At 38.9% G+C, this 15,382-nt stretch overlaps 1 protein-coding gene and 1 long non-coding RNA gene across 6 annotated transcripts in view; one reads left to right on the plus strand and one right to left on the minus strand.

Moving 5' to 3' along the window:
- Window positions 1–15,170, plus strand: part of ITGA6 (integrin subunit alpha 6) — an 80,177-nt gene extending 65,007 nt beyond the window's left edge. For 4 of the 5 annotated variants that reach the window (XM_016950041.4, XM_515909.7, XM_054679947.2 and 1 more), the window contains 5 exons: window positions 18–116; window positions 215–325; window positions 419–517; window positions 6,954–7,079; window positions 13,069–15,170. In XM_016950041.4, coding sequence (XP_016805530.1) covers window positions 18–116; window positions 215–325; window positions 419–517; window positions 6,954–7,079; window positions 13,069–13,230 — 597 coding nt within the window. In that variant the 3' untranslated portion in view covers window positions 13,231–15,170. Of the gene's footprint in view, window positions 1–17; window positions 117–214; window positions 326–418; window positions 518–6,953; window positions 7,080–10,745; window positions 10,876–13,068 lie in introns of all 5 variants that reach the window. The other variant, XM_003309416.6, reaches the window with a different exon arrangement.
- LOC104005263 (uncharacterized) lies at window positions 66–12,946 on the minus strand. The gene is made up of 4 exons (XR_002942835.3): window positions 12,818–12,946; window positions 5,115–5,209; window positions 4,359–4,500; window positions 66–3,072 (listed from the first exon to the last, which is right to left on the minus strand). It is a non-coding gene; the product is annotated as an uncharacterized LOC104005263 (long non-coding RNA).
- Window positions 15,171–15,382: the final 212 nt, after the last annotated feature.

The following is a 15,382-nucleotide window of genomic DNA, read 5'->3' on the forward strand; positions in this document are numbered from 1 at the left end:
GATACAATTTTTTTCAGGAGTCTCACAACTCAAGAAAGAAACGGGAAATTACTGAAAAACAGATAGATGATAACAGAAAATTTTCTTTATTTGCTGAAAGAAAATACCAGACTCTTGTAAGTATTTTTCAAGAGCTGTGAATATTTGAGAGGATGAGGGGAAGGATTTCTTCAGAACAATGTCTTTTGATGACCGTTCTTCTTTTTCTCTCTAGAACTGTAGCGTGAACGTGAACTGTGTGAACATCAGATGCCCACTGCGGGGGCTGGACAGCAAGGCGTCTCTTATTTTGCGCTCGAGGTTATGGAACAGCACATTTCTGGAGGTATGACCTTGGCTTGAGGCTGTCCCATGGAAGTAATTTGCCTTTGCCTAGGACACTTTTCACTTCCCTAATGCATTCACTGTCTCCAAACAGGAATATTCCAAACTGAACTACTTGGACATTCTCATGCGAGCCTTCATTGATGTGACTGCTGCTGCCGAAAATATCAGGCTGCCAAATGCAGGCACTCAGGTGAGAGGTTCCCCAGCTTCATTCAGGTTCAGAACATGTCTCTTTTCCCTGTACCCCACACTCATGTCCTGAAGTCATGTGCTTTGGTGCTCATTTCCCTCATAGCCCCGTTATGGAGAAAACTGTCTTAAGGTACTGGCACTGCAAGCTGTATTTTAATAGAATCATTGAAAAAAAGAAGTAAATCTAGGGTCATCCAGTTCAGCAGTGCCCATGGTAGGTTTGAGAACTACTGGCTCAATTCAGAGAATGGGTGCACCTCACAGCCCTCTAGAAACCTGTGTCTTCTACCATCTCTAATGCTGCAGCCATTGGTGTAATGCCCCAGTGATGGCCCATCCCTTGACCAGCTGTAATTATTAAAAAAGATCTCTTCATAGCTGACTCCTGAACTGAACCTTGTAAGTCCCTGGTTATGCCCCTCAAACAAGTCTAAAATAAGTTCTCTCTCTTGGCCATGTAGCAGCCTCTCAAATAATTGAAGGAAATGGTCATGCCTCCTTGGATGTTTCTTATTCTTCTCAGAGCTTACGCACCCAGCTCTTGAGTTATGCGTCACATTGGGCACAGCTGAACTGGCTCCTGGCCTCTCCCTTCCTGGGCAATTTGATTCCCACGTGGACAGAGCAGCTGAGGTGGGGTCTGCTTGGTCCCACTTACCCTGGGGCCTTTACCTCTCAGCATCTCGGCACCACACTTCTGTCAGACCTGCCTAAAATTTGCTTTTTCAAACCATTGCTGAGCAGCATGTTTGAATTTCTAGCAGCTGCTATTTTTGTGTTAGTGTTCTACCGAAACTTCCAGGTGTTTTCATCAGAATTTGTTGTCAAGCTGTGTTTCCAGTATCCTGTCCTTGAGCTATTTGTAAAAATCTAAATGTATGCCTTTAAGCGTATCCTTACATTTTATGTGATTTGCTTTGGGTCCATTGTTTCAGTTTGCAAAGTAATTTTGAATCTTGCTTCATCATTTGCTTTCTCAACTTTCTATCCCTGAAAGTTTTAAAAACTGAGAAGCATGTTCTCTATGTCTTCATCCAGGTAATGACAAATATGTTGAATAGGACTAGGTGTAGAACCTTGTAGTGAACCAATAGTGAGGGGTTCCCTGTGGGAGTCTAGAACCCACAGGGACTTGTATAAAGATCTCGAGGCAGAATGACTGCATGTCATGGTGGGAATAATGAATGGGAATGTTTTGCAAAAGAGACTGGAGAAAGAAATACTGCAAATTACTGTTCTTAGTTAATCTGCCAGTCTACTTATGGAAATGTTCTGGCTTCAGTCATTTAGCTAGCTGAAAATTCAGGGAGCCTCCCTAATCATTCTGTTTTCTGAAATATAGCAGTCCTTACGATTTATTATCCAAGCAAGAATACATTTTTGTTTTTATTTAGTTTTTTGAGATGGAGTCTTGCTCTGTTACCCAGGCTGGAGTGCAGTGGCGCAAACACAGCTCACTGCAGCCTTGAATGCCTGAGCTCAAGCAATCCTCCTGTCTCACCTCCTGAGTAGCTGGGACCACAGGCATGCCACCACACCCAGCTAATTTTTCAGTTTTTCTTGTATAGCCAGAGTCTCACCATGTTGCCCAGGCTGGTCTTTAACTCCTGGACTCAAGCAATCCGCCTGCCTCAGCCTCCCAAAATGCTGGGATTATAGGTGTGAGCCACTGCACCCAGCCCCAGGATACATTTGCCTGAGACAAATGCTGTACTGGGCAAGCTGCTGCGATAAGTGGTATCAACCAGCACTGTCCCGGTCTCTCCAGGACATATCAACAGGCATCATAAGGGACTTTCAAATAAACCACACCTTCCCTAAGGATCCTTTCTCTGCATCTATAAAGGCAGCAGGTATAGCTTTCTATAACTGTAAATCAGCAACTCTGAAAATCACTGAGATTTCAGAGCTAGACAGAGAACACTTTAGAGGGAAGGGACTAACATTAATGAAGCCTTAATAAAATGTCTACAGCTTACTAGATACTTTATACTCTATCATTTAAACTTCAGAAGAATGCCAAGGGTAAACATTGTACTCATTTTACAAACAAGGAAGCAGACTCAGAGAGGGGATATAATTTGAGACCCTCGATTGAAACCTGTAATTGTCTGACTTCAGGGCTTCTGTTCTTTGACTCTGTGGCACTTGGTCCCCCTTAAAGTCCCCAAATCTCAAATTGAGATAAGAAAACTGAATCCAAGGAAAGGTATCTCCCCCTCAGGGTCACCCGACCAGCAAGTAGAGCTGAGACCAGACCTTGGGTCTGATGTCTCCTCTTCAAGTGCTGTCTTCTTCTGGAAGATGATGGAACTCTGGGGGCCCTGGTGTCCAGTCTAATGACTGGGTCACAAATGAAAGTGAGGTTCTCTTGGGCATTTTATGTTCTTAGAGCTTGGAGAACTCATGCCTCCCAATGGGAATTGATGTCTTCACAAATTGGTAGATTTGTGAATGGGTTACTGGTCTCATATCTAGAACCCATGTCTTTTGAAAACTGAGACATTTTCTTAACCTCTAGTCTTCTGACACCTTTTCTGTTTTCTGTGATTTCTGAAATACAATAAGCTCAGATGTCATATCTGTACATTTCTTGAGTAGTTTAAGCTGTAGTTTTCCTGGGCTTGAAGATCTAAGCTTAATTTGGCTTAAAAAAGCAAAAAAACTTTTTTGTTTCTTATAACCCAACCAATTTCAAGAGCTTTGTGTTCATCTTTTAATAAAACACAGTTAAACTTTGGGAGGCCAAGGCAGGCGGATTGCTTGAGCCCAGGAGTTAGAGACCAGCCTGGGTAACATAGCAAAACCCCATCTCTACAAAAAAATACAAAAATTAGCCAGGTGGGGTGGCACATGCCTGTATTCCCAGCTACTTGGGAGGCTGAGCTGAGAGGATCACCTCAGCTCAGGAAGTCGAGGCTGCAGTGAGCCAAGATTGTGCCACTACACTCCAGCCAGGACAACAGAGTGAGACCCTGTCTCAAAACAAACAATAAAAAACACTTCTAAATTAGGATACTATTATAATGAAGTCAGGGAGAGCAGAAGTCACATAATTGAGCCAGGTAAGCCATGCTATATTTTAGCATCAGTTAAATTAAATCCATCTTGTTAATAAACACCTATGAAAGACACATGTATGCCTTCCCTGTGCTAAATGTTAGAGATGCAAAGTTCGGTAAGATACAGTGTCAGCTGTTAAGAATGTCATGCTGTAGGAGACAGAACCAGGAAAACACTGTCAAATTAGCCAGGGGGATTGTTTATTGGTTGTATTTATATTGTCCCCATTTATCCCTAAGGAAGCAAGTAGAGAGTATCCAAGCTTCCTGGCTGTCAAAAATTTTTTTAAAATGACCAAAAAAATGCATAATTCTTCAGGGGAATAAGATTTTCCCTTTTGGCTCTAAATTCAGAGAACAACTTAAAATTCAGAGAACAACTTAAGATACGGATCCTTTTATAAGATGGCCTGTTATATGATAAACACCAAGAGTGGATGATGTCCTTAATAGATAATTTTGTAAAAGATACGAAAATCCCTTCATTGGGTGACTTCCTGTACTGAATGAAGTTCAATGAGAACAGTGGGTGGTACATTACAGGGTAATTTAGAGAAGGTATTTTGGCAGTTGACAAGCTAATGTAGTCTCAGCACTGCTCACTGGTAATGGAATTTAATGCATCAACAGAGCTTATATCCCTCTTCCCCTTATGGGCACATAGTGGATGAGTTTCACAGGTGTGCGTCATCCCCATGGAAATAACTACACTGTAATGAAACCAAAGGTAAGAAATTATTTTTGGAGTTGTAAAGCTCTACAGTAGTTTCTACTCACCTGTTCATCAGTAACAGTTGGTGTGACAAGACAGAACAAGGCTTGGAGCTCTGGGAATCACAGCCCACCCTTTGTCTTCCATCTTTGGTCATCTGGCTCTATGGCCAGCTTCCCCTTGTTCTCAATCCCAGCTGGACAATGACTGTCATACCAGAAACAAAAACAAAAAAACAAAAACACCTTCAGTTGACAGTTTAAGCAAACAACCAATAAAATCTTCCCAACTGGCCTCTCGCCCTCCAGAACCACAGAGCACATCTGCCCTTTAAATGTGTAGCCAACCCAGTCCCTGACTTTGGTCCTCAGTCTTTGATGCCCAGTGAGTTAACAATATGTGGAAGTTCTGGTTTGAATGGTGCCAGGCCTGGGGCTTAGAGCTTCAGCTGGATTCCCATCCACCCTGCCACTCCAGGCTGCAAAATCAAAAATTACTTTGCTCAATTGTTAACAATATTGGATCCCAACCATTTATGGGGGTGGCTTTCCCCTACTGTCCGCTGTTTTAAAGACACTTGTGCACAGTATCATTATAATAAAGCTGATTCTCCTTGCCGAAGACCAGTTTCCACTCTCCACTTCCAGATTTACTGGAACTTTTTCTTACAAATGAGGATGGCCCTTCCACATGACCACCTTGCCCTAAGGATACACTGTATACCTTCCTTGTGTTAGATAATAGGGCAACAAAGTTAAACAAGATACAGTTTAGGCTAATTGAAATCATCTATTTGGTTTGTTTCATTGTAGTCAGCTTACCAACCACGTAACTATTCTATTGCTTCACTGGTCTGTCCCTGTTTCTTCTTCCCTTCTTTGTAGATGTCCCTGTGCTGAACGCAGTAATCTCTTCCCTGTCAGGGGAGGGAAGGAGAGGGGAAGTGAGCCACGAGGCCACCTTGGGGCTCAGAGCTTATAGAAAACCTCATTTAGAGCATAACAGGAAACATGGTGGCTGATAAAGGTGTTTTATGCCTGCCTGTTACCATCAGTATAATTGGCTAAATCTCAAGATGTGATTGCTGTCTATTGAATGTTTAAAGAAAAGCAGTTTTACTGCTTTTAAGTATTTTTTGTAAGTCAGGTGAGGTTGAGAAACTGTTTCCTAGAAGTGGAAAGGGAAGTACTTTGATGAGAGATTTTTTTAAAGAGAAACACCACCGCATAGAAGTATTGAAGCACAGTGTAGACATAGCAGCATCCAGGGTTCAATATGGACATAGAATATTTGACTGAAAACACTTCTCAGAAGTTAAATGCTCCCCCTGAGTTTTGTTTCCCTTTACTTTACATTCTCTTAATTCACAAATATCAGAAACTTCAAACCAGTGGATCTCTAATCAGTGTAGTTTACAAAATCATGTTCACAATAATCACCAGGTCTTTAGCATGCTTTGAAAAATAGTTCCTGGTATCACAAAAGTTCATTTGCATTCTAAACCCATGTAACTGAGTTGTTGGAATTGCCAGAAGCAGCTTTTTAGGTTTCTGAGTAAACACCATTTCTATTTAATTGATATTTGCAAACTATCCTATGTTTAGAGTTTAAGCTTCTCAGCAGCAGGAGCAACTTAAGCGCTAAGCTGCCTCTGAGTGGGTCCAGGGTCTAGTTTGTTCGTATACCTTTTTGTAGAAGATGGCACCAAGCCATTTCAGGAAATGTTATTGTTTATGAGGGTCTTTAGTGTGATATCCTAAGAAAAAGGTAAAATGGTGTCCATCAGTTATACAGCCCTATCCCTATTTTTGTATTTCACAACATCTTTAAAGTCTGAATGAGGAATGTTGGCTACTTTTGCCTAAACTGGCCCTTTTCTTTCCATTGCTGAAAATTAATTAAAAGAAAGTATAGGCCAGGTGAGGTGGCTCATACTTATGATCCCCACACTTTGGGAGGTCAAAGCAGGAAGATCACCTGAAGCCAGCACTTTGTGAACAACATAGACCCTGTCTCAACAAAAAAATTTTTTAAAAGATTAGCTGTGAGTGGTGGCATGTGCCTGTAGTCCCAGCTACTTGGGAGGCAGCTGAGGTGGGAGGATCACTTGAGCCTGGGAGGTTGAGGCTGCAGTGACCATGGTCACACCACTTGCACTCCAACCTGGGCAACAGAGTGAGACCCTGTCTCCAAAAAAAAAAAAAAAGTATGATTGTTCTCAAAAAGATACCAGGTTAGATAGATAGAACAGACTGGCTGTTAGGTCTATTTAACTGGGTATCTTTTTGAGAGCAATTTGTTTAGATACACAGACTGGCTGTATATTGATAATTGCTGGAACAGGATGATGAATACATAAGGGTTCATTATACAGTTTACTTGTGTTGATAACAAATTTTTTTTAAGATAAATTAACAAAGAAGTAACCACTTTGTCAGAATACAACCCAGCATTTTCAAGATTCTGGGGAAAGATCTTCAAGGAATGTCTCTTGAAGCAATATTCTGTTAAGAGAAAGGATCTTGCATCAGAAAGTCATCTCATCCATTCACAGGCTGCATTGTCCAAAATATATTCAAAAGCAGAATTAGAACCATAAACTCCTGGTGTGAACTCTTGCCGCTGTATTTAGTAATGCTGCTTTCTTTTCTGCCCTGTAGGTTCGAGTGACTGTGTTTCCCTCAAAGACTGTAGCTCAGTATTCGGGAGTACCTTGGTGGATCATCCTAGTGGCTATTCTCGCTGGGATCTTGATGCTTGCTTTATTAGTGTTTATACTATGGAAGGTAAGTCATATCTGGCATTTGAATTTCATAACAAACTTTATTTCATGTTTTAAAAAATGGGAATCAGCACTGATAGTATGTTTTCTTTTTCATTGCTTCCTTTTTTCTAACATTATGAAACTCTTTTGACATAGCAAATTTGAGGAAAATTTTACCATGAACACCTGTATATTTACCGAATATTTTGTATTTAAAGTATATTATTTGTACACAATAAGTTTCTTCATTTGTCTCACACATAATTTAGCATGTTTAGCAAATAACAGATTTAGATTTTATTACTTTAGCATTTTCTTCACCTGAGATTGAAGTCTGGATCTAAGCCAAATTGTTAGGGTGTAGTAATAATCTGAATGTGTATCCCTGCTAATTTCAGTTTCTGTGAAGAATGTTCATAGCAGCCATTGGTGTCGGTTATGCTTACAGCTAGATTCGGAATAGAAGAGTATGACATGAATGAATAACTCTATCTCAAGGGGGTCACTATAGCGTGTATCAAACATAAGGAAGGTCTAGGTTCAATATGATGTTCCTCATTAGAATTTGGCCCTTTGACTGTAAATAAAATGTAATATCTTTCCCTGATTCGACCAGTGAAGAGTCTACATTATGAAAAACTGCGTATGAGATGGATTACAAACTCTTATTGCCCAAAGATTACAACCTAAAAATTTTAGATTATTCCGTGAGTGATAGAGGCTTACAGTCCCTTATCTGCCATTCCAAAAAGCTCTGAAACCTTGAAGTATATAATGACTTATTTGGCAATAAAACCTGACGTGATGTGAAGAGAGGCTACTTCAAAGTCTTTATCCTTTATGATTAATTTCACTGCAGAAATACTAACATTTTGATTATAGTAGCATTAGGTATGCAGTGCATTACTCATTTTAAAGGACAAAAATTTTGGATTCTCAAACATGTCTGGTCTGGAGGGTTCTGTATGAACCATCAACCCCCTAGGATCAGACTATCCTTTTCTTTTCACTGGATCCAAAAATATAATACATAAGGGTTTAAGATAGTCTTACTTGCAAATATTGAGCATCTGTTTTTGCTTTATTTTTTTTGACTGACTTTTGCCAATTTGAGATAATTTTCTGATGTCTTCTAGACATGGGATTGAAGCTCATGACAGAACTCCTCCTGGTATGGAGTTTTAGCCAGTTTTACCTCTAATGTTTACCTCGGGCAGTAGGTTCCTCTGGCAAACATAGCCAGTCAATATAAAACATTTTTTCAAGGAGATGCCTTGAAGAAAAAAAAAATTTTTTTTGAGACTGGGTCTCTCGCTCTGTCACCCAGGCTGGATTGCAGTGGTGTGATCATGGTTCACTGCAGCCTTGACCTCCCGGGCTCAAGCAATCCTCCCACCTCGGCCTCCTGAGTAGCTGGGACTACGTGCCACCACATCTAGCTAGTTTTTAAATTTTTTTTCATAAAGATGAGGCCTTGCTGTGTTGCCCAGGCTGGTCTTCAACTCCTGGGCTCAAGCAATCCTCCTGCCTTGGCCTTCCAAATTGTTGTAATTACAGATGTGAGCCATTGCACCTGGCCTCGAAAATTATTTTGATATCAAAAACTAAAGTTGGGGTTTGATATTTGAGGATGATGTTGTGTTTTCTGGAAGAGGTCATAAGGATGGTCTTTTTCAGAGCATTGGCAGCCTTTAATGAGGGTGAGACAGCAGTGGATTTAAAGTTAGAAACCTAAGCTGTATATAATCTTGGTCAAATCATTCCATCTCCCTGGGGCCTCTGTTTGCCTCGTCTGTTAAATAAGTTGATTGGATTATTAGATGATTTCATTATTTTGGGAGTTTTTATTTTGTTTTTGTTTTTTGAAGCTCTGAAGTGTCCAGGCTGTCAAGGGGACTCTAAAATACAACTTATACAACCCCACATGAGAAGCATTTTTATTACTTTATACTTTTATTCAACTGAATTATTTAATATGTTAAAGTCATAGGATTTTAGGGTCAGAACTACAGTTCAATGGCCCTTAAATTGGATTTTGTATATCCATGTAGAGGGCAAAGCTAAACTAGGCAGGACGAAGATCCCTACTTCAACCACAGTAGTTCAGATTGTATCTATTTTAAATATCAGGATTCTGTACAGGATTTTGTTTGCAGGTGAAAAAAAAAAAAGTCCCTTGGGCTGGTCTAAATCACCTTCATTTTGCTAAAAAAGATGCTTATGACCAGGGATATTAAGAATGTTGCCGGCTGGGCGCGGTGGCTCACGCCTGTAATCCCAGCACTTTGGGAGGCTGGTGGATTACAGCACTTTGTGGCGGGTGGATCACGACGTCAGGAGATGGAGACCATCCTGGCTAACGTGGTGAAACCCCACGTCTACTAAATATACAAAAAATTAGCTGGGCATGGTGGCGGGCACCTGTAGTCCCAGCTACTAGGGAGGCTGAGGCAGGAGAATGGTGTGAACCTGGGAGGTGCAGCTTGCAGTGAGCCAAGATCGTGCCACTGCACTCCTGCCTGGGCAACAGAGTGAGACTCCGTCTCAAAAAAAAGAAAGAATGTTGCCAGGTTGGAGGCAGGACCAGGCTTCTTGGTTCCTGGTTTATTCTTCTTCCCACCCTATTTACTAGCACATATTATTGAAAGCTGCCCAACAAAACTCTATACTGATGGAAATGTTCTGGAGCTGCACCATCCAGTATGGTAGCCATTAGTCATGTGTGGCTGTTAGGCACATGGAATATGGCTGGTTCACTTGAGGCATAGAGTTTTAAATGTAATTTAAATTAATTTCAATCTGAATAGCCTCACGGAGCCAGCAGCTCCCATATATTGTACAAAGTGAATCTAGGCTTTTACCTTCATGAGTTGCTGGACTAGGAATCAGAGTTTTTCCGGAGATTTTATGTGACCAGGTTAAATTTTATAAAAGACAGTTCCATGGCCTTATGAACTAGATAAAAGTAAATAGGAAAAGTTCTCTATCACTGAACGAAGGAAATTATAGTAGAAAGTGGAATTATACTTTTATACTCATTTAGAGTGACCTAACCTGAGGAGCATTGGGTCCCTACCATTTAAGGGTTTTATGGTGCTCAGAGTTTGGGAAAATGACAGCAATCATTCTTTCACGATGGTGTATTCGAATTTGTATTGTGATTCACCCCACAGATCCAAAGGCCTCAAGTAAATGGCATTTGTTCCATAAAATTTACTGTAAAAGGCAGAAAAATACCCATAGTATATCTATATTTTATTTGGATTTGTGCTTTTATTTAGAGAATTTATTTTCTAACCTTTGTCTCAATAAACCGCCGAAGTCAATCTTTTGCCTCTTTTGGAGTTCATATTCTCCTGCAGGAAGAAACTACCCAAAGCTACAATCAGCAATGTATATACGTTTTCCCTATTAGAATGATTTTTGTCCACAAGATTTCTGTTACAAAGAGAAAAATCAATGAGCTGACTAGTGTTATCCATATAAATATTTGACCAGAGATGTATGGTGAAGGGTGTATTGAACATGACAACGAAACAATGCAGTGGCTGTTCACTGTTGGTTGACTGAAAGTGGTCTGTTTGTAAACAAGCCACTAGTAGAAAGCAGATTAAAATTTGAGATGTTCTGTTGTTTGGCTCTTATACACAAAACTGTAAAATTGACTAAATACCTTGCTTCCTTGTAGTGTGGTTTCTTCAAGAGAAATAAGAAAGATCATTATGATGCCACATATCACAAGGCTGAGATCCATGCTCAGCCATCTGATAAAGAGAGGCTTACTTCTGATGCATAGTATTGATCTACTTCTGTAATTGGTAATTGATCAATGTTTTTTAATTGCTAGCTGTGGGACCCGCTATGGTTGTGGTGGCTAACTTTAAGAACAACAGCTTGCTATGTGTGTCCCATTAACAGATGTTTCCAAATGTCCACACTGGCTTGCCTTGCTTGGATTTGTTTTACTTTATTTCACTTGAAAGCTCAGTTTTTGTTCTTTTTAATGCACAGTCTTTCGTTGCAGGTGAGTTATTTTATGTTCTTGTTAAATATCTACCACAGCAATGAAGAAAATTTGCAATATTTGTACACACACAAAGAGACTTTTAGCCCTCCATAGTAGCCCAGTTTGCAATGTGTTATTAATTCGGTATGTAGCATTCCACTAGGGAATTCAAAGATGCATAAGAAATCATTCTAGATTTCTTGTCCATTTTGGAATTTTCCACAGATAGAAGCTGTGTCGACCGCCTAATTAACCTGTTGCATGTTGGAAATGTTGTGTTTCTCTTGGTGAGGCTTCCTCACTGTCATCTTTTTGTTCTCTTTGCTATAAAGTGATGGGGAAGGCTTGGAATGCTTTTTACTGTCGCTCAGGAATCGTTTTATGCTAGCTAAGCATGCAACTTCCATTTCCTGCATATCTCCTACAGGTCAAAGACCATTACAACAAACTGATTATCAGCATGATGGGCTTTTATGGCCAACTTCAGAAGATGATCCCTTACCAAAGTTACCTTCCATCTACAAAATTCTAGTACAAAAAATACCCTGAACAGTTTTTATTGCAATGTGTTGTGATGGAGTTTGACCATATTTCATGTATCCAGAGATTTTATCCAACCTTGGATCTCAGTTGATTTTAAATTCAAGTTTCTCTTATTTGGAAATACATGGAAATAGGAATTGCTAGTGATCCCTTTCACCATTTATGTGGGCATGAGAGGACAGAATTACTCCTGTAATCCTTTCCATGGCACTATCACAGTGAATCACAACATTGCCATTCAGCTTTACATATTACCCTTAATTTCCCTCTTTGTTTAAATGGGGTAGACAGCAGTCATATTTTGTAATAGATAGGTACTTTGGCTTTTTTTTCTTTTTTTTGCACAGAATAATAAATGAATCCATGTAGAAATGACCTGGAACAAAACATCTTGGTCCATTTTGCCTATTGATTTAGTGATAACTATGCATATAATTTTATCTTGCTCCATGGCATTTTTATAACATAACATCATTCAACACAAATGTCCTGTTACTATTGACGCCACACAATAAACACATTAACCGTTCTATTAATATCCTCATTCTTCTAAACTGCATTTTAAAGTTGAAAACCCCTTTTTTTAAAAAAAGTAAATATATTTCATTTAAAAATTTAATCTCAATTCAAATTTTTTCAGATATATTCTCAGTAAAAATATACTTTGGATCAGATTGACTATTTAAATGAATTATATATATATATATATAAACACACACACATTAACAGTTTAAAGGTAAATGTATTTTTGCAAAAGAAGAGAAATTAGGGAGTGCTCTGAAATTCAGTGTAGTGATGCACTTCTCAAGTCCTATGCAGCACATGATTTTTATTGCAGGAAACAGTTACTATGTGATTTATTAATGAAATAGCTTAATTAGAAGCACAATAGCAAATCCAGGCAACATAAATGACCTCCTGGCTAATGAGAGAAGTGATATGTGTACTACAGCCTCAGAGGAGAGAAAAAGATTATAAAGTTGACCTGTTGGAACACTGGCATATTCAAATAGTAATTTGTAAAATACTTGTGACATGATTTGCATTTTATTAGTGGGAAAGGGGCATGAAATAATCTTTGGTTTATGCCTTTTAAAAGTTATTCTTAATCTAATCTGATAATCAGATATTTTACATATAATGTGATTATTTTTAAATATGGAAGCACTGTTTTCATAAACTCTTAAATTGTTAGTAAAGAGGTAGCCTACCTTTGTTATAAAATGTAAAGAGAAGATGAAAATGGACTTTTTTTCCAGTTTTACAGCTGTTCTCTTCCGTTGATCCCCACTGGCTCTTCTTTCATTTCAACCTCTTGGTTCTTTCTTAAAAGAAAACCATGTCTTTTTCCCCTTAGTCCAGAGGTAGATATAGCTGAACAGAAAGCTTAGACATTCCCATTTAGTGTACTTGCTTCTTTGTGAGATTAATTTGTTTCTCTTTCTCTTTCCCTCTTCTCTAGTGTGGATTCTTTAAACGCTCTAGGTACGATGACAGTGTTCCCCGATACCATGCTGTAAGGATCCGGAAAGAAGAGCGAGAGATCAAAGATGAAAAGTATATTGATAACCTTGATAAAAAACAGTGGATCACAAAGTGGAACGAAAATGAAAGCTACTCATAGGGGGGGCCTAAAAAAAAAAGCTTCACAGTACCCAAACTGCTTTTTCCAACTCAGAAATTCAATTTGGATTTAAAAGCCTGCTCAATCCCTGAGGACTGATTTCAGAGTGACTACACACAGTACGAACCTACAGTTTTAACTGTGGATATTGTTACGTAGCCTAAGGCTCCTGTTTTGCACAGCCAAATTTAAAACTGTTGGAATGGATTTTTCTTTAACTGCCTTAATTTAACTTTCTGGGTTGCCTTTGTTTTTGGCGTGGCTGACTTACATCATGTGTTGGGGAAGGGCCTGCCCAGTTGCACTCAGGTGACATCCTCCAGATAGTGTAGCTGAGGAGGCACCTACACTCACCTGCACTAACAGAGTGGCCGTCCTAACCTCGGGCCTGCTGCGCAGACATCCATCACGTTAGCTGTCCCACATCACAAGACTATGCCATTGGGGTAGTTGTGTTTCAACGGAAAGTGCTGTCTTAAACTAAATGTGCAATAGAAGGTGATGTTGCCATCCTACCATCTTTTCCTGTTTCCTAGCTGTGTGAATACCTGCTCACGTCAAATGCATACAAGTTTCATTCTCCCTTTCACTAAAACACACAGGTGCAACAGACTTGAATGCTAGTTATACTTATTTGTATATGGTATTTATTTTTTCTTTTCTTTACAAACCATTTTGTTATTGACTAACAGGCCAAAGAGTCTCCAGTTTACCCTTCAGGTTGGTTTAATCAATCAGAATTAGAGCATGGGAGGTCATCACTTTGACCTAAATTATTTACTGCAAAAAGAAAATCTTTATAAATGTACCAGAGAGAGTTGTTTTAATAACTTATCTATAAATTATAACCTCTCCTTCATGACAGCCTCCACCCCACAACCCAAAAGGTTTAAGAAATAGAATTATAACTGTAAAGATGTTTAATTATTTCAGGCATTGGATATTTTTTAGTTTAGAAGCCTGCGTAATGTTTCTGGATTTCATACTGTAACATTCAGGAATTCTTGGAGAAAATGGGTTTATTCACTGAACTCTAGTGCGGTTTACTCACTGCTGCAAATACTGTATATTCAGGACTTGAAAGAAATGGTGAATGCCTATGGTGGATCCAAACTGATCCAGTATAAGACTACTGAATCTGCTACCAAAACAGTTAATCAGTGAGTCGATGTTCTATTTTTTGTTTTGTTTCCTCCCCTATCTGTATTCCCAAAAATTACTTTGGGGCTAATTTAACAAGAACTTTAAATTGTGTTTTAATTGTAAAAATGGCAGGGGGTGGAATTATTACTCTATACATTCAACAGAGACTGAATAGATATGAAAGCTGATTTTTTTTAATTACCATGCTTCACAATGTTAAGTTATATGGGGAGCAACAGCAAACAGGTGCTAATTTGTTTTGGATATAGTATAAGCAGTGTCTGTGTTTTGAAAGAATAGAACACAGTTTGTAGTGCCACTGTTGTTTTGGGGGGGCTTGTTTCTTTTCGGAAATCTTAAACCTTAAGATACTAAGGACGTTGTTTTGGTTGTACTTTGGAATTCTTATTCACAAAATATATTTTGTTTACAAGAATTTCTGCAAAACAGGTTATAACAGTGTTTAAAGTCTCAGTTTCTTGCTTGGGGAACTTGTGTCCCTAATGTGTTTAGATTGCTAAGGAGCTGATACTTTGACAGTGTTTTTAGACCTGTGTTACTAAAAAAAAGATGAATGTCCTGAAAAGGGTGTTGGGAGGGTGGTTCAACAAAGAAACAAAGATGTTATGGTGTTTAGATTTACGGTTGTTAAAAATGTCATCTCAAGTCAAGTCACTGGTCTGTTTGCATTTGATACATTTTTGTACTAACTAGCATTGTAAAATTATTTCATGATTAGAAATTACCTGTGGATATTTGTATAAAAGTGTGAAATAAATTTTTTATAAAAGTGTTCATTGTTTCGTAACACAGCATTGTATATGTGAAGCAAACTCTAAAATTATAAATGACAACCTGAATTATCTATTTCATCAGACCCAAAGTTCAGTGTTTGTATTTTTGATTTTTGGTGTCTCATGTAATCTCAGATCAGCCAAAGAAAGATATTAGTGCCAAAGCAATGGGATTCAGGGTTTTTTCTGTTTTCGCTCTATGTAGGTGATCCTCA

This window comes from Pan troglodytes, chromosome 13 (assembly GCF_028858775.2).
Source record: "Pan troglodytes isolate AG18354 chromosome 13, NHGRI_mPanTro3-v2.0_pri, whole genome shotgun sequence".
In the NCBI taxonomy this organism is placed as follows: Eukaryota; Metazoa; Chordata; class Mammalia; order Primates; family Hominidae; genus Pan; species Pan troglodytes.